The sequence below is a fragment of the Phaethon aethereus genome (assembly GCF_964289735.1).
Source record: "Phaethon aethereus genome assembly, chromosome: 7".
Classification (NCBI taxonomy): Eukaryota; Metazoa; Chordata; class Aves; order Phaethontiformes; family Phaethontidae; genus Phaethon; species Phaethon aethereus.
Window position 1 is genome coordinate 29,654,161 of NC_138583.1, and position 17,950 is coordinate 29,672,110.

The window sequence follows — 17,950 nt, forward strand, 5'->3', positions numbered from 1 at the left end:
TTCCTGGTCCTTTTCTATTTGGCTACATGATACTGCTTCCAATTTCCAGAACTCCTGAGGGAAATACTAATTTCAAGCCATTTAACAGAGATTAATATTTCGTTCTCAGAATTTCTTGAGGGATGGGAGGGAAGCAAATTATGTATACAAACATTTCCATTTGTAGAGAGCATTTCTTTAAAATATCAGGAATTTGAGTTACCTGATTGCTCTTTTTAGATCTAATATTGAACTTGAGTTTGATCAAAACACTTTCAGTGTAAATGTTAAGAATGATTACTTCTTTTAGTATACATATTCTTACCCCATCACGTAACATGATGGACAATGCTTTGATGCACCTGCACACAGCGATTTTCAGAACACCACAGAGCAGAGAACTCCCCCTCCAGGGGGGTGGTGGGAAGCTCTCCTACCTGTGTTTAACTTGCAGTAGCTGGTTTAGACACTAGATGTCTTTGTGCACTGCCGGGCAATCCAGAGCACAGTTCCTGGAGGCCAAGGCCAGGCTGATTTTGAACCAAAGTTGCACAGAGGCCTTCTTTTGTCCATTGTATGCATTTTTTTAACTTAATAATCGCTTTGTGTCCAGGAAGAGCTGTAATTCCATGATACTGCCCATGCATCCTGCACTGCCAAGGGTTATAAAAGTAGTCAGTAAGTGCTAACAATAGACAGAAGATGTACTGGCCTGGGTGCTCTGAACACATAAACCTCTGCCGAGTGTCACCACATCCCTTCCACCATCTGTCACAAAGCACAGGCAGAACTTACCGCTCCTGTCAGGCCTCCTCAAAACATGTGCCCTGTGCCTAGCACAGGGCAGTCCTATATGTATTTCTTTACTGTCTAAGCTGGATGCACACATAAAGGGGGAATTATCTGGTTCTTGCCCTTCTTCAAGCTGTCAAACCCAACACATCACTGACTGCAAGAGAAGGCAGACAGAGCAAACAGCAGGTTGGAAACTTTTATTCAGTAATCAGTCCTGCTGTGTGGGTAGCATCTTAGCAACTGGAACCCAAGTATGCAAAAATACTGAGTTTTCACAGTGAAAAAACAGGCAGTATAAAATATTCCAGTATTGCCTCTTAGAACCATTATTTCAAGAAGATCCCTATTTCAAAGGCAACATGCTTATTTATTTTGTTTGCTTTCTATTCTCAACCCCTCCCCCTGCCCAAAAAACTGTTCAGACAGTAACCCTCCTTACCCTCACATTACCCACACATGGTGGGGGGAGAGAAACACTACATGAAATCCCGCTCCTGATTTCCAAGGGTTTATTGAAGGATGTTCTCCCAGCAGTGTCAAGGGCCGAGAAGACATAGATTATCATGACACCAAGTGGTCCTGATGTTCTACACACCACAGACAACTGTGGTGCTACTGAACTCTGATGAGAGGCTCCGTCTCCCGGATGAGCCACCGAAGAGCTTCGTGCCGGCCTTGCCTCTCCAGTTCTGCTCCAATTACTTCCCTGCACTTCTGATGGTAGTCGTTCACCCAGTTACACTAGAGAAAGGGAGGGGTAGGACATTCAGCATAAACACAGAAGAGCTGGTGCCCTTACAAGTTATACACATTTTTTATAGGCCATTGTGCTCTTTGGGACTGAGCTGTTAGGCTGGGATGGGATCCTGTCCCAAAGAGACAGACCTCTAATATATGGAAGTGGCTTGTAAATTTGATGAGGGTAGGAACTGAAGCAATTCGTCCCACATTTTCAGAGGAGCCAAGGTTCAGTTCAGCTGACAAGTATTTAAAGTCTCTGCAAATCACTGCCTCCAGCAAGTCAGAATAGCTGCCTTGGCACAGTCTAGTAAATAGCTTTGCAAATTTGTAACTGAACAATGCAGTCCTGAGACCCAAGTTGTCCTAGTGATCTGAACAGGTAACCTTACAGCAGATCTTGGTACTCTTCATAGTCCTCTTCAGAAAAAGGACATGCAAATAGGATTATCATTCAGAAAAGAAGGGTGGGTTGAGTCAAGACAAAGAGCATGGTAGAAAAACAGGATAAAACACATCACAGTGAAGGTAGTGGAAGACCTAAACAGAAAGTTTCAAGTATGAAGCTATTCAGGAAATAAATGCTGCTGAGCAGGTATCATTGATGTCTGCTCACAGTCCATATGCACTGCAGAATGTGGTGTGGCTGAATGGGACTGGTCACAAGTAGATAGAGACAACAACATGGGACAGTCGTTAGCATAAGTCTCTGAGGAGACAGCATGATAGTCTGACAGAAGCAAATTAAGGCAGGAGCAGGAAAAGAGAATAGAAGATAGCGGCAAATATCATATCAAGGGAACTACCAAAACATCATTGGAGTGGTCCTCGCTGCCTTCATCACGGAATAATTTAGATTGGAAGTACCCCAGGAGAGCTCATCTAGCCCACCCTCCCATTCAAAGCTGGATCCAGTTTAAAATTAAGTCAAACTGCTCAAGATTGCTCTCTGGATCTATGAAATGGAACAGAGGCCAGTGGTTCTTGTAAAAAAAACAGAATAAGCTGGTTCTATTACAAAGAAGGCAATGCAAACCTACTGTTTCACTTACCTCTTTTTGTGTCAGCAAATTAACGTCAATCATTTTCATCTGGATAGGAACCAGGGTTAAGGGTTCAAAAGTCAGGCTCCCTCTGTTTTTGAAATTGTACTGCAGCAGAAAGACAAACGGGGTTGTAAATTTTTAGAAACCTCTCTAGCCAAATCACACTTACTCCTTGGTTCATGTCATTGCTACAGAACAACCCATGTAACATTCGGATGAGAGGGCAGCAACTTACAATAACATTTTTCTTATAGCTTAAGCAAAGAATCTCAATATAAACCTTAGTTATTTCTTTCAATGGTCGCTTTTTAAAGGCCATGTCCCAGGTCACAATTGTACAGGACTCGGCTTGATGACTACATGGTCATTTTCAGTTTGCCATTTCTAAAAGCATAACCCAGCCAGACTGGCAATTATAATATCAAAACGTGTCTGTAGTTTTGTTTCTACTGCCCCTGAAGACTATCAGAGACGAAAATCCTGACTTGAGAAGATCAACCAACTCTACATCAATGGCTTCAAGGGGCTGAATAAAGATGCTTCTGGTCTTTGACATCCAGACAGAAAACATTTTAAAACAACTCTCACATACACATTTCAACCTACGGAAACTCTGCAGAAGCAGAACTGTCTTCTGTGCCCCCATTAGCAAGGAAGACTGAGAATCAGTCTTCACCAAAGCAGGGTTTTGGAGACCAGGAGTCTTGAGTAGGATTCAGCTGTCTGCAGCATGGTCCCACTTCAAGTTACAGTACTCTAAGTTTTACAACCAGTGAGTCATGGAGAAGGTGCATCCTGAGCAGGTCATTCACCTTGGTTTCAGCAGGGATCACAAGGACAACATTTTCTATTCGGACCCCAAAGGACCCATCTTCATAATACCCAGGCTCTGTAGAAACAGACAGTAATTAACTAAGCCACATAGCTAGACTGCAAATACTTATTCCCTATGGCCAAACTTCCCCTCCACGGCTTTACTTCACTGAAGTCACTAAGCAATCTTGACATCAGACATCCATAGAGGCAAACAAATTTCTAACTGTACTTAATCTGCACAGAAGCCCCGAGCAAGGTGACAGCAAAAGTTCTCAAAGAGAGGAGAAACAAGACAGACAGCCCTTGAGCTCAGACAGTCACCTTGCAAGTCAAGAGAGAGCATAGAGTACATGTGTTCCAAATACCAAAAACTCTGAAAATATTGTCTTTATGAAAGGCAGGTCCGTAACCTCTTCCCTAAAACACTTATTTTAGAGAGTGCTCCCCTGACTCGTCGAGAGGACTTTGCAGCCCTGAAGGAATGTAACTCTCTCAGCAAACCCCAGCAGGCTGTTAATTTACTATTGGAAGAATAGGGCATATAAAGATTTAACAGCTGCCTCAAATAGCCCATACCAAAGACAGGATTAGCTCCTGAAAGCTTGGTGTCCACCTTGTACTGTAGCCACCTCTTCCACTGCAGAATGGGAGGCAGCATGCCTGAGCTGGGCTGGTCAAAAGCACAGCTCTGCTGAGGTTTGCACTGTAGAGAGCAGGAAGCAGGCCTGCAGCACCCGACTGCAAAGATGCTTTATGGAAGGTGAAAGAGCTCAAGTGAGGGTCTTCACCTAGAGAGTTTAAATGACATTTAAAAATAACAAACCAAGGATGCAGGGCCAGAGCTTATGATCCCACCTTTACTTTACACCATTGTCAGATTCTTCATTCCCTCACATCTTAAAAAGCTTGGTCCCTCGCCCAGTAACCAGAAAGGATCACCAATGCTAAATACCATCGGAGACGATCATGCCAGCCTCCAAGGGCTCATCTGCAAAGGTTTTGTAGCTAATGCCACAAGGACCCTCATGTACATTTAGGAAAGAGCCAACTCCATGTCCTGTCCCATGCAGGTAATCCAAACCACAATCCCATAAGGCAGAGCGGGCAAAGGAATCTAGAAGGTGACCTGCAGGCCAAGGGAAAGAGAAGACATGGAGAGAGAATCTGGTAAGTCAGGCTCCCCCAGAGACACTGGTAATCACATTGAAGGCTCAAACCTGGAAAACATGCAACCAACCAAACCCCCAACAAGCAAACAAAAAACCCCACCACCACCCCCCCCAGAAAAAACAACCACCAACAGCCAAAGAAAGCAAGTCATTGGATTGTTTGAAGTAACAGGGCAGATTTGGCAAGTCTGACATTCAAGCCCTTCCCCATCCAAAGAGCCCCCCTCTCCTGATACACAGCCCTTCGGAAGATGGTCTGTAACAGAAACATTGCACTGCTCCTTGCTCCACTAGGGTTTTCAGGAAATAATCTAGTGGTTAAACGTCCCACAGAGAACTCAGTACCTTTCTTAAAGGTAGCTGCACTAAGTGAACTCAAAGTAGAAATCCTGCCCATTGTGTTTGCTGAACTAATCAGCCAGGCTTCTTGCCTGAATGGCCACCCATTTCAGATTTTTTCAACCAGAAGGCAGATAATTTCTGTTGTCTGCATATGAACACCAAGCCCTTATGTCCAGTTCAGACACCCTCCAATTTCAGTTATGGTTTCTCATACCACTATGCAGCTGCTTTTTCCTCACCTACCCAAGAATGCAAAGGACAAAACTCTAAAAAGAGGCATCTTGGTGTAAGGTGTCTGATCAGGGCGAAAATAGTTCTGCTACAAATTCACTAGGGGTGAATGTAGGTCACAGCTTCTCCTGCACAAAATCAAAACAGCTCCTTTGTGTGTCATTTTCCCATGCTGCTCACTGATAAAAGAGATTCTGCATTAACTGGAAGTGAATTAGCCAGACCTTTTGAAGCTGGAAAGTGACCCCTTGCTTTGATAGGGCCATGAGTAAAGCATAAAGAAAACCTCCAAGCACAGAAAGGCCACAGATGTGTTAGAATACCATTGACTGACGAAAGTCACTATCACCCTAGATCCAGAGCACTTTGAACACCCTTTCAGACTGCTCCCCTCAGAATCTTTAGTACTAGTTGATGCTGAGAGAGAAGTCATCACTAATCCAGAATCCAAAATCTTGTGATGGAAACAGACACAGCCAGTTACATCAATTATCTGTCTAACACATCTGGATCTGTCAACTATAATGTCGCCCTCAGACCACTTCATGGTTTTTCAGAGGTCACTGCTGTGGTCAAAACACTCCAACTTACCAACCTACCTTTGGTTCCATTTGGGAAAATGGCTGCACTCACAGCTATATGTCCTTTCAGGACATAGGTGAAGCATTCCTGTCAGAGAAATGTGTGCCATAAGTAAACAGGGAGAGGCAAAATTTTGTCTTCCTCAGGAATGGAAAGAAAGACTGCACCTTGCAGCACATTGCAGAGGATCTGGAAAGACTTGCTCATGCTCTCCTATGGCTGGCAATGCCAAAGCAAACCATGAGCAGAAAGAGTTTAAATTACTCTGAAGATCCTTCTCTGCTAATTATGGAGCGTGTGTCACAAACCCAGACCACAGGTTTAGAAGCAGGATTCACCTGACCTACATGATTGATTTTCATTGTGTCTGTAGTTTTACTTCCTGAGCATACCCTACAGCATATTTTCATTACTAAGTGAACTATAATGATGAAATTAGTTTTAATTAAAGAAGTAATTTAAAATAAACAAAATTACATTGCTGAATTTCCAACACGGACCTTCTCAGGCAAGTCTGAGACTGGTTTTTGATGTGGTACACTAGCCACAAACCACTACTGCAGCCTTGCATTAGATACTGGGCTTTGCACTAAATGAAACCCCGCTAACTCCCATGTCGGACAAGCCAGTAATGTTTATCCTCAGCCCTCTGATTTCATTATTTCTTAGAGGAGACATATCACTTTGCAGATGAGAGGTGTGCATTTTAAGATAGAAAGGTGTTATTCTCTAAATCACTTAGTTTGTATTTTGGAAGTCTGAAGTCTGACAGACTCCTTTTCAGTCTTTATCAAAATGCTATCATGTATTATTAAATAAATGATACTTGATAGAGCACTTTGACTATATAGCAATAGGGCACATAACGAATTTGTTTAAGTATCCCTAAATAATAAGGGTCAAATGGAAAATCACATTAAGATGCCAACTTACCTTTTCATAGGCTGACGGTGTGCCAAAATGCATTGTCCTGGTCACATCTGTTGTACCATCTCTTCAGAGGCAAACAAAGATTCAGGAAGCAAAGGGATGAGAGAAAAAGAAAGATGAAAGTGAGAATGCACAGAAAACCCATTCACACTGCAGCAAACCAACCACACTCATAACTAGGTAAAGTCATCTGCTCTGTGCTACACAAGACTGATGATGTAACACTTCCTAATCTCAAAAATTCCTGAACACACATGCCCCAGATGTAGCAATGATTTACAAATCAAAATGTTATCTTTCATCCATAAGCATCCCAAAGCTCTTCGCAAATTAGAATCTAAACTACTCATAAAAATTATGCTAATTGGAGGTTTAGCAACTGGTACCTGCCCACCGAGAACAGAACAGATGGCCAAATTTACTCTATTTGTATAGAAGATGATTCATTAGCAGCTTAAAAATATATACTTATGCACAAATGACAGCTACCAGCTCAGAAAGGGGAAGTGTAAGGGGGTATAGTGTCTCTTTCATCCTCAGGATGCCTTGTGCTACAATTTCTCGAAGTTACCCAGCATTTGGATAGGGGTTCGTCTGAGACATCAGAAACTGGCTCTAAATTCCTTCTACAAATATCATTTTGAGCCTGCTGTCAAAAACACAGAGGCTCTTGAAATAATGAGTTCCCTTTGAAACGCTCACTCCTGTGCCTACGCTCTTCCCCAGCACACACAGGCCATGGTCACAAAGAACTCACGGTTTAACTTCTCAGCAGGGACAAGAGGAGCATCCCTGTCACAATGCTGTGGTGCCACTGATGTCCAGCTTATATTGTATTCAAAGGGCTGCTTTTCATAGTTGCACTAAGGAAATCATTAATTAGGCCATCAGAGGGGAGGAAAAAAAGATCTCCTTGTAAAAATCTTATCAAAGGATGTCTGTATGGTTCTTTTTCAAAGCTCTTCCTGACTGACATAACAAAAAGGCATAGCTCTAAAGACAAAGCTCATCTCAAAGAAGCAGCCAGGCCTATCCTGCATCTTTCTGAAAAAGCCACTTCTCATTTATTTACATTAGTTAAAAACATTATTTCTTTCCTTTTCCATGGAGTCAGAGTTCCACAGTAAACAGCTGCAGAGACTGAGGCCACTAAATGGCACTGTCAAAACAGCACTGAGTGAGTCAACAGACATGACGCCTTCCCAAAAACACACCTGAGACCCAAGTGGCCACCAGGATGAGAAACCCCGCCTCTGAGTCTCTCTCTGGAAAGACAGAGACCACCACAGAGCAGTGCTGTCCTGCTCCTTTGCCCCACCTTGTTCTGACCTCAACATCAGTCAAATCTGCCCACAGGGCCGATCCTGGCAGGGTAGGTGCCACACTCAGCTGTGCAGGCTGCTGTGCAGGCAGCCCAAAACTAAACCAGGGCAGTCAGGCCTGCTCCTTGTTCCCTGCAGCTCTAATACTAATGCGCCAGGTGAGCAGAGCTGCAACAGACAGAAACACGCACTAGCAATTACAGCACAGCTACCATCACACCTGTATTGGGACTCAGGCGGGAACTGTACTTTTAGATCTATCCCCTACCCCAGATGAGGCTTGTCAGCAGCCCTAGTCTGCTGCCCTGAGCCTAACTCAGGGTCTCCTGTTGAATATTCAGAATTCCACAAACTCCCTCCAGAGAGGATACAACAAGCAGGCTGGCTGTGAAATGGCACTGTGCTCAAAACTACACTTTGCCGTGCTTGCCATAGCAACTGTGAGCTGACCCTGCAGGTGGTCATTGGGAGCAGAAAACATAGCAGTTCAGCACCATTCATCCCACTCACTTGTACTGTGCTCCTGAGTCCAGGAGGTAGATCTCGTTCACAGACAGCGTTCTGTTGGTCTCAGGAACTGGCCTGTTCAGTTAAACACAAAGTTTTTTGTTCCACAATTTTAGGGTGTCCAGCTCACATCTGCAGTCCAGAAACCATATTAAGTGCAAGCTTGGATGTGTCAGCTCTGATTTCTTGTGGCAGTGATGGAAATCCCACATATGCTGAGCCAGGAATCATACTGAGGCGTGTATTTGTCTACAGTAAATAGCACTACAGTACAGAGAATAGCTTTGTTGCTTCCAGCAAAGCCCTCAACATCTGTTCCTGGACATATTTCAGAACAGTTTGCACTTCATGCTTGTCCTTCCCAGACTCTACCCCCAAAATAGCCCTTTTCTATGGTCCCCGAGCAGATCAGCATCATAATACATGCATGCTGCCAGCAGGGAGAGATCTTTATTTAGTAAGTGTAGAAGCTCTGGTGGAATAAAGCAAGATGGCAATCAACAGTGATTACATCTCCCTGGAGTACTCTGTTGTGACTCCACAAAGAAGCTAGACAGCTGATTCCAACTATATTTGCTGAAGGATGAAAGGAGAAGCTGTGTTTCTCTTACTTGTAGTGAATGATGGCTCCATTTGGACCTGTGCTTGATATGGTAGCAAAACTCAATTCAACAAAGTCTTTCTGTTGCCTGAAAGAAAAGATTCTGATCACCACAGCACAAGCAAGAGGAGCACACCAGGCACCTGGGGCACCTGCAATGCCCCATCCTCAATTTCACATCACCTCAGCCTTCCCCTTAGCCTTGAAAGTCATCTGGGCAAGTGCACTTGGGTAGGAGAACTGTACAGATCAAAGCCCTATCCTCCCAACCATGTGAAAACCTGTTTTTCATCCCTACCTTTTCCTTACAAGCAGAAAATTCACCACCCAGACCACCTGGGGAAGACATGTCCTGAACAATTTCTTCTTTGTTACTTACTTACTCAAAGGCATTTTTAGAGGTCTTGTTGATGTACACATGGGAGTATCTCTCAATACAAATGAGGTTCATTCTCCATCAGAAGAGGAGGAAAACTAACTCTTACATCAACTCCTCTGTGGTAAGAAAGCAACTGTCTCATATTTAAGTGTCCTAACCTGCAGCACTCCTCATTGCTATCTCAAAAGGAAAGCGGATAGGATCCAGTGGGCTGGGACTTGTATCTCCCAAGAGACCCAATTCTTCCCCAACTCTTTCAAGTGTTCAAAGAAATCCTGGTTTGTCCTCAGGTAAAATATATCTGCGAGTGAGCTGGATTTCTAAAGAATAAAATAAAAACAAAGGATAAAAACGCCACTCAGAAAACATCCTCACAGGGGATTTACTTTTTACCTGCGAAACTCCTCTGCTTTGTCTGCAGCAATTATTTCTGTTACTGTCCCCTTTGGAACCTAGTGGACAAAGACGTAGGTTGAGTTAGTACACCAACAAGCAAAGAAAATGCTATATGCTTAAGCACTGGGCCTCGTCTGTGCATTATGAAACTCAGTCTTGAAGTGACCTCTTTCCACATTTCCTTATTCCTCAGTAATGACAAACACAAACTTAGCAATATTGTGCAGGACATGTGGGCATCTGAGAAGCAGGAAGAGACGGTCACAGCAGGATTGCTGAACCCTGACTAGGGAGCAGTTTGTGCGGTATTAATTTCACTGATGTGTGCAGACGTAACATCTCACAAGGCAACATCTCTTCCCAGACAGGTTACACTAAGCTTAAATAGTTCTCTCCAACAGCCCATTGGTATTAGAAAAATTTTTGTGCTTTTAAATTAGAAATGGAAGCAGTTGCAGGAAAAATAAAGGACATCAAATTTTACTTTAGGCATCTGATAAACTAAAACCTGTGACAACAGACAAAGGGGAGCAAGAGCTAGGTTTCGTAACCCCTGAGGCAGACTTCTTGAGGTACTCAGACATGTAAAAAGGCACCTTCTGAAAGTCATCAAGCCACCTCCATAGGTAAAGTCAATGGACTCAGACATGCAGTAACATAGAAGGAGCACAGCTTAGTAAGCTGCTGTGTAACACCTGGCACTCTGCACCTTCGCTGTCTACTTCTAAAAAACATGAGTAATTTGTCTTCATCCCATTTTCACTGCACATGGGCATGACCGCACCTCTGCCTTCATAAATGCCAAATCTGTCCATACTGCCAGACAACACTGATTATCATGAGAATAATCCCAAAGTATTGCACAAAAATGGATTTCATTATTTACACTACCAAACCAGCACAAGACAGTATTAATACTGTATTAAGCCTGTCCAGGTTATTTCTCACCTGCTCTGGCTTTGGTCTGTGTAAAATGAATGAGACTATGTTTTCAAAGAAATTCATTCAGCCATGGATGGAAGTATGATTGAAATCCACCCCAAAAAACAGATAAAACCCCAACTGCTTTCCCACTTTTAGCAAAGGCACTGTGAAGACTATCAAAAGGTTTATGCTAATGAAGAATTTCACATATCAATAAAATCTCCAAGTTAAAAAAAAATAATACACTACCTCTTTCTCCAGCCAGTTAAAGAGCTCACACAGGGCAACAGCATCTTTAATCTATGTTAAAAAAGGCACAAGAAAAGGGGAATTGAGAAGAAAAAAGATATACCAAGCCTCAGTATAAACTGTTTTTGATGCAAAACAATTCGACCTGCAAGTTTCAGAAACACAAACTAAGATATGATTGAAGAGGTCTTTCCAGGTTCTGAATCCTGTAATTAATACCAGCACTGGAAATGTATCTGGACAATTAAATAACCATTAATAAAGGTTTAGTGCTGGGAATTATCTTACTGTGAAGAATTACCAAGAACTCAGCAAAGACTGGCTTTACCCAACATGTGGCTTTCAAGTCTCTTTTGCTTCAACACACAAGATCTTGCATTTCAGATTGTGGAAGGTAACCACACAACACATCTGGCGATGCAACAGGGGAACATGCCCTTCAGGCACACAGGCACCACACGGACTCTGTCACACAGCTTCCTGCTCCTCTCTTGCCTGGTGGTGCCCCTTTTTCTTCCCTTTTTCTATATGCTTGCAGCACGCAGGGGCAAGAAGCAGGACACAAGTATACAGGAACAAGACACAATTTTGCCCTCAAGGTGGCAGGTAACAAAGTGTCTCTGCTCAGTACAAGTATTTTTACTTCCCCTTAACTAACAGGAAAAGAAAAGCCTTGAAATAGAAAGTAGCAGTTCCCAAGAAGCTAGCAGAAAATATGGGACAAGCCCAGAATTGCCAGCCCGGCTTCAACTGGCATATTTCTCCTGTTGTGAAAACTGCTCCTTGAAAATTAACAGGAAATAAAGAAGAGAAAACTTCAGCCCCACCACGAACCTGTTTCACAGGCAGCTGCTTTGATTGAAAATATGAAGCTTCCTGGGAAATCAGCCTCATTTCCAGAGTCATGATGATGACACAAAAACAGAGTGCTTTGAGGACACTGGCTGCTTCTGAACATCTTGGCCGGTGTTTTGCACCATGTGTCAAAGAATTTCTCGGTGTTCTTTAGGCTGTGTTTATTCAAGTGATAACAATTTGAAGACTCCACTGAGAAAAACAACAGAACTAGCAAAGGGGAGAGAATATCCCTTTGAGGGCCCATACTCTAAACAACACTTCTCAAGTCTGCACGGTCTTCCAATAGAGCAAGGCTGGTTCCTCACACTACTACAAATGTCATTCTTCACCCCAAGGGAATGATAAACAAGCAAAAAAACTGCTTCAACAGCAGTAAAGGTCTGACAGAAAATGATTTTTATCCTGCCATCCAAATTATTTGCTTTTTAATCCAAAACACTAAAACTGAAAGGAAAATGTAATTTCTTTCCCTAAACATAAAACAAACCTCCTGCCATGTGCAAGGAGGCTCTCAAGGCTTCACTTACATGTGCTCTCCTCATGCCTTCTGTTTCCGATGTGTTCTTCACAGCTTTTGCAATGCAGATGGGGGTATATGGGGTGAGGTATCGGTAAGCCTGCAGCAGAAGGACAAGGATTACTTGGGGATTAGTCAGACTACATAATCCTACAGGTTTAATAACTCAGCCTGGCCACAATTCGTACTTCAGTAGTCTCTCTCAACCTTCAGTGCTGTGAGATACTGGTTGCCAGTAGTCACTTAAATGCACTTGGGGAAAAAAGAGGAGAAACAGTCCCTGACTGAAGGAAGAACAGCCACAGGGAAATCCAAGGACCTAAAGTGTCAACAGCTTGTCATGAAGCAGGGTGAAGATTTGGATATCCTAAATAGCATATATATCAATGTCTGAGCTATGGGTTTCCTGTTACTGCTATACACTGAAGGCCTGTGAAAACATGAAAGGCCTTTGCAAACCTGAGCTTTAGCTGCTCTCTGCTTCTGAAAGGAGTTTATATTAGCGGTTTGAGAGAAAGTTTTCCTGTGCCTGGTCAGGGTGGCCCTGCATTAAGAACTAGTAACTGATCCCTTACCACTGTGCACTTTCCCAATCAGCTGTCCTTAGATTAGCAGGAACGCTCGGCTGGTTCTGAGCATGTCTTCAGAAATTCACCAACTGAGGTGACTTGCCCAAGTCTCATCATACTTGGCATCAGAAGAAGGAACAAAACCAAAGTCTTTTGCCCCACAGTTCTCTTCTCTACCCATTATATATCAGGAGGTGGGATGAGCACCCACACAATCACAGCTCAAGCAACATGTTATTTTCCTATTCTCAATGCACCAGCATACAAATAAACACCACTCAAATTCATGGGAAAGGCCTGGAAAATCCTCAGCAAAGACCAATTTCACACAAATGCTACCGGCTAACAGTTTCCAAAGTCTTCCAAAGCAAGACTAAAGTACTGAAGAAGCCACAAGAAAGTCAGGCAAGTCCTTTTATCAGAGTCAGGACAAAACTTCTCAATGGTCACATTCTTAGATCAGCTTGCCTTTTACAGATACTGGTAGCTTCTATTAATCTTCTGTGAAAAACATATTTACATGCAGCCGTAGGCAAACTGTAAAGGGTTTGCAGATCTGTGTTTAGTAATGGACTGGATTTTTGCCAATGTCAATATTTGGCTTTGATGGAGACAGTCATTACATGCATTTCCAGCACTGGGGTTCTTCAAAGCACCCCAGGCCAGTTGCTCAGCTGGTGTAAAGTGATGTAGAGCTGGAGAAAAACGCCCAGCATAAGGAACTGGGAAACCTTTGGCTCCTTCAGTGACTCTAGAAGTGGTTTTTAATCAAAACATTTCAGTCCTTCCTCTCCTGCTTTCTAACGCACAGAGGTCCTTGAGGGAGGGACTCTCCCATTGCACACAGAAGGCATGTGGCACTGTAATGACTCAGTATCAGGTAAAACTTCCAGTGCTAAAGGGGTAAATAATCTATCAACAACTCACTACATTCCTTAATCTAGGACAGACCTGCTGTACTTCTCCATATGGGTGCTCTGCGTAAATCATCTACAGCAACTCACCCAAACAGGGGTTAGTCCATTGACTCCAACTACAATACAAGGGGTTTTCTACTCTAAAGCCAAAAGATCAACAATGATTTACCCTGAATGCTCCATAGACTCTATGCTTTCTGCTATCCTGAACAAAAGAGACTGGGCAAAATGTCAGTATTCTATATTAAGAGGTCATTTGCACCTAGAAATGGATTGATGGTGTCAGAAGATTTAACACTGGGCAGGGGCAAAAAACTGTCTATCTTGCTCATGTACATGTCTTGTTGGTTTTTAAACAAACAAACAAACAAAAAAAACGCACGAGGCAAACTGCACATTTCCCTCGAGTCAGTGCAAAGGCAGAGAGCACCACATCCTGCATTAAAGGGATATGTTGGAAGCAACAAAACTTTCCAGGCCTTTGGTTTTACTGTCTGTCCTGATGCACCACGTATAATGAAGGTATTAAGTGAATGTCATCACTGGAAAAAAATAATGCATGATTCCTGCTATTTTGGCCATGACAGATGGAGAGTTTAAGCAGAGATTTGTGCTGGTATCAAATTGTGGCACCCTGCTCCTGTTCTTAGGATTTTGTCTTTTGGGAGACACAAAGCTGAGGCCATTCTTAAAATTCCTGTATACAGAAAAAGCCTTCAGGCCCCATGAGTTAGCTCTGTTGCCACAGGTAGGGCTGTATCATATGCACACCTGCAGCACAACCATGCATTACATGAAACTTGCAGGAGGTATCTGCCTGCCTGGTCGAGGCAGAAACCTGCTGGTGGGTGAATGCAGACTTGCTGCCAAACACTTTTACAATTCAGTTCTTCCTTCAGCAATCCCTTCATCTGAGTCTTGTGATTCTCAGGTGGGAAGCCTGAACTGTTTAGTAACCCAGCACAAGCTCAGATTCTGTTCAACAGGCCTGGTCTTCCAAGGCAACATCTGGTCCCTGATTCCCAGCCATATTTACTCACAGAATCTGTTAGGTACTAGGTATCTCTGTAAACTGGATGGCACTCATAAGAATGCGATCTCTAGCAAACAGGAGATGTACACAAGACACATGGAAACTGGCTTATCTGTCTGTAGTTCCTGCTGTGTCCTTACCCAAGTATCTCCTTTATGACTGTTGGAATATTAGGTGGACTGCAGGACTCACAGACAGCCAAGTTCAAGTACAAGGGTAAGATATAGCGAGCACAGCTGTACAGTAACTATTCTGATGCTACAACTGTCCCTCAGCAGATGCACTCACTGCATGGACAATCACTGCCTGCAAGTTATCCATGTCCTCATAAGGTTCCCTGCTTCAACAACTCTGTCACCCTGTCCCTCCTGTCTTCGGTACAAGACGTCACATATTGCCCGATATCCTCAAGCCACTGAAATAAACAAGGACAACCATCTTCAGACACTCAGATCAAGCCCAATGCCACCTCCCAAGTCCTGCTCAACTCTCCTGCTTCAGTTTCTGCAAGTTTCCAGCTCTTACTGCTGGTCCGCATAAAGCCAATGCTCCAGCCATGGGCACAGTGACCTAAGTTCACCCTGCTCCCTCGCTCCCTCCCCTCTCTCACTGTACTTGTCTTATCTTAAGCTGACAATTCTTTGGGTAAATCGGCTTAGCAAGTTGGAAGGGCAGCTCCAGTGAGAGGAACCCCAGGATTAACAACCCCTTGATATCTCAGCACAGCTGGATCCTTTCCACACAAGCTCCAGCCTGCATCATGCTCTGCAAAGGGGAAGCTGAAGCCAGCTGCCCTCATTAACACCATTCCTGACCACGCTGAGCAGAAAGGAAAAAAGTATTTTGCTTTGCAAGGGCCACTAACCTTGGGAATGGCCTCAGTCAGAGCATAGCTGGCTTTGTCACTGAGCCACACTTTCTCCTTGGGTGAGAGGCTTGCACCAACAGCCTGCAGCTCTGACAGGATAGATCCATAGGGCATCACCTGGATTTTAAACTCAGGCTCCAGGGTGGAGTCAAGCTGTAAGTGCTCCCTTACAGCTGGGTCTATCATCCGGTCACCATCGATGAAGAGCCTGAGAAACAAATCAGAGTGAGTAGGTGGGACCAGATCTGACAGTGGTTGGAGTAAAGCAGGGAAGGAGAAACCATTCTGGTGACATTTCAGAGAGAAAGGAGTTCATTAATTACGGGGGTTGGACTAGATGACCTTTAAAGGTCCCTTCTAACCCAAACTACTCTATGATTCTGTGAATTATGTGCTATACTTTGTTCTATATTGTTTTAACCACTGGACTTCATACACTTAAATCCTGCTTTGAAATTAAGATGTACCACCCTGCTGAGAGGAAAGGAGCTTATAGCATTTTTGTTTGTATGACCCATTCAAAATGCCTGCATTCTATCACTGCACTTCAGGCAGGAGAGAGTAACAGAGGCAAATAATGGCCATTCTCTATTTTTAAGGGCAGTATCTGGAAATGGAAAAGCTAGTGTTGTTCTAAGTACCACATTGTTCTTGCTTTCACTGAAATGGAAAGTTCAGCTCAACCTTCACATACAACCTGTACTCACCCAGCCAGGTTTTACCTCAGATGCATCTAGCTAGCAGCTTGGAGATGCTTCTAAAAGACTTGTGCTTGCTGCGGCTCATTATATATGGGGCAGTCGCAGGCAGGAAGCCTTCTGTCATAAACCATCCCTGAAACTTTTCTACACAGTCCCTGCAGTTTTGAAGTGACTCATCAATGACATTAGAGCAAAGTTTTCCAATGTTGAGGCCAGCGTTGGCTCTTACCCACATTTCACTCAGGGCTCCGAAGGCCCTCCACGTTATCTTGGGGTGACACACAGAGGGGCCAGCCATCCTGCCCAAGGTCACCCAGCAACACAGCTGAGGTGCTGAGGAGCGCAGCAGAGATCTTGGCTGCCTCTCTAGCTCTGATCAGGGGAGGAGAGTAATTAACGTTGAAGACAAAAGTGCTCAGGAGGGACATTAAAGCACTCGAGCATAAGTGTTTTAAAAAGACAAATGCTTTGCTAGAACAGCTCTCCTACAGAAAAATGCATCATGGAGGACTGAAGAGAGGAATACGAGCACCTGATTGTGTTCATTCCTATGACGGCATATGCAAAAAACACAGGATTGTACTCAACGTCAGAGCCTCGGAGGTTGAAAAGCCCTGGAAAATAAGAACGCCAAGAATCACAGTCCTGGTTCATCTTTTGCAACACTAGAGAAAGCCAAAAATAATCTCAGCAAAACACAGTCAAGCAATGAGTCGTCATGGGTGCAGGCCATGAGTCCAGCTCCCACCGAGCTGTCCCACATCCTGCTCCTTTTCCAGCAATCCTGTATTTTTGCCAGGAGATGGCACCAGAACTGCAGTTTCAACACTCCCATCGGGGAAGGAAATTGGGGTTTAACTTTTGAAGGAGGGCTGGCTTGTAAGAAAGCAGGTACAGGCCAAAAGGATAAGGACACATGTAAAAAAAAGTAGTGTTTGCCCTTTCTGGTCTGTACAATGCAATAAAAGCTCACTTCTTAATAGCCAGAAGACTTCAAAGTTACAAGTTATCATTTCATTCCAATCCTTCTTTTGATGCTTGAGGGAAGAGGCAGACAGAATAGGCAAGACTAAAACAGTCCAAAAAAGCCTCTCATTTGGGTGCCTCCAACATCTCAGATTCAGACTGCATAGTCTTAGGTTTTTTCCAAAAGATTTTATCCCTCACAACTCCAGACAAAGTCAAGAGGGGAAGTAGATGTTCAGCATCTCCAAACTCCTGATTTTAGGGTCAAATAAAAACCCCAGGGTATCCAATTAGCTGAAATGAGTTATTCAAGGCAATAAGGCCAGCCAGCAGGACAGCTGGGAAAAGAACCAACATGCCCTAAATCACAACCCAGCACTGTATTCATCGAACTGTGCAAATTCTGCCACGAAAGTAAAAATAGAGTTTGATTCTCCCCAGGGAAGGAGTAGGTCATTTGAAAGCAGGAAAGAGCCACAAAGAACTCTTTACCGCATGGGTACAAACTTCCTCAC

The 17,950-nt window shown here is 43.6% G+C and overlaps 1 protein-coding gene across 2 annotated transcripts in view; it reads right to left on the reverse strand.

Moving 5' to 3' along the window:
• Positions 1–1,327: 1,327 nt before the first annotated feature.
• Positions 1,328–17,950, reverse strand: part of XPNPEP1 (X-prolyl aminopeptidase 1) — a gene marked incomplete at its 5' end in the record, with an annotated part of 28,179 nt that continues 11,556 nt past the window's right edge. The window contains 13 exons of one of the 2 annotated variants that reach the window (XM_082002228.1): positions 1,328–1,515; positions 2,565–2,663; positions 3,371–3,447; positions 4,327–4,500; positions 5,716–5,785; positions 6,632–6,692; positions 8,461–8,532; positions 9,069–9,146; positions 9,831–9,889; positions 11,007–11,057; positions 12,392–12,481; positions 15,766–15,976; positions 17,002–17,083. In XM_082002228.1, coding sequence (XP_081858354.1) covers positions 1,387–1,515; positions 2,565–2,663; positions 3,371–3,447; positions 4,327–4,500; positions 5,716–5,785; positions 6,632–6,692; positions 8,461–8,532; positions 9,069–9,146; positions 9,831–9,889; positions 11,007–11,057; positions 12,392–12,481; positions 15,766–15,976; positions 17,002–17,083 — 1,253 coding nt within the window. In that variant the 3' untranslated portion in view covers positions 1,328–1,386. The remainder of the gene's footprint in view (positions 1,516–2,564; positions 2,664–3,370; positions 3,448–4,326; positions 4,501–5,715; positions 5,786–6,631; positions 6,693–8,460; positions 8,533–9,068; positions 9,147–9,830; positions 9,890–11,006; positions 11,058–12,391; positions 12,482–15,765; positions 15,977–17,001; positions 17,084–17,950) is intronic. The other variant, XM_082002229.1, reaches the window with a different exon arrangement.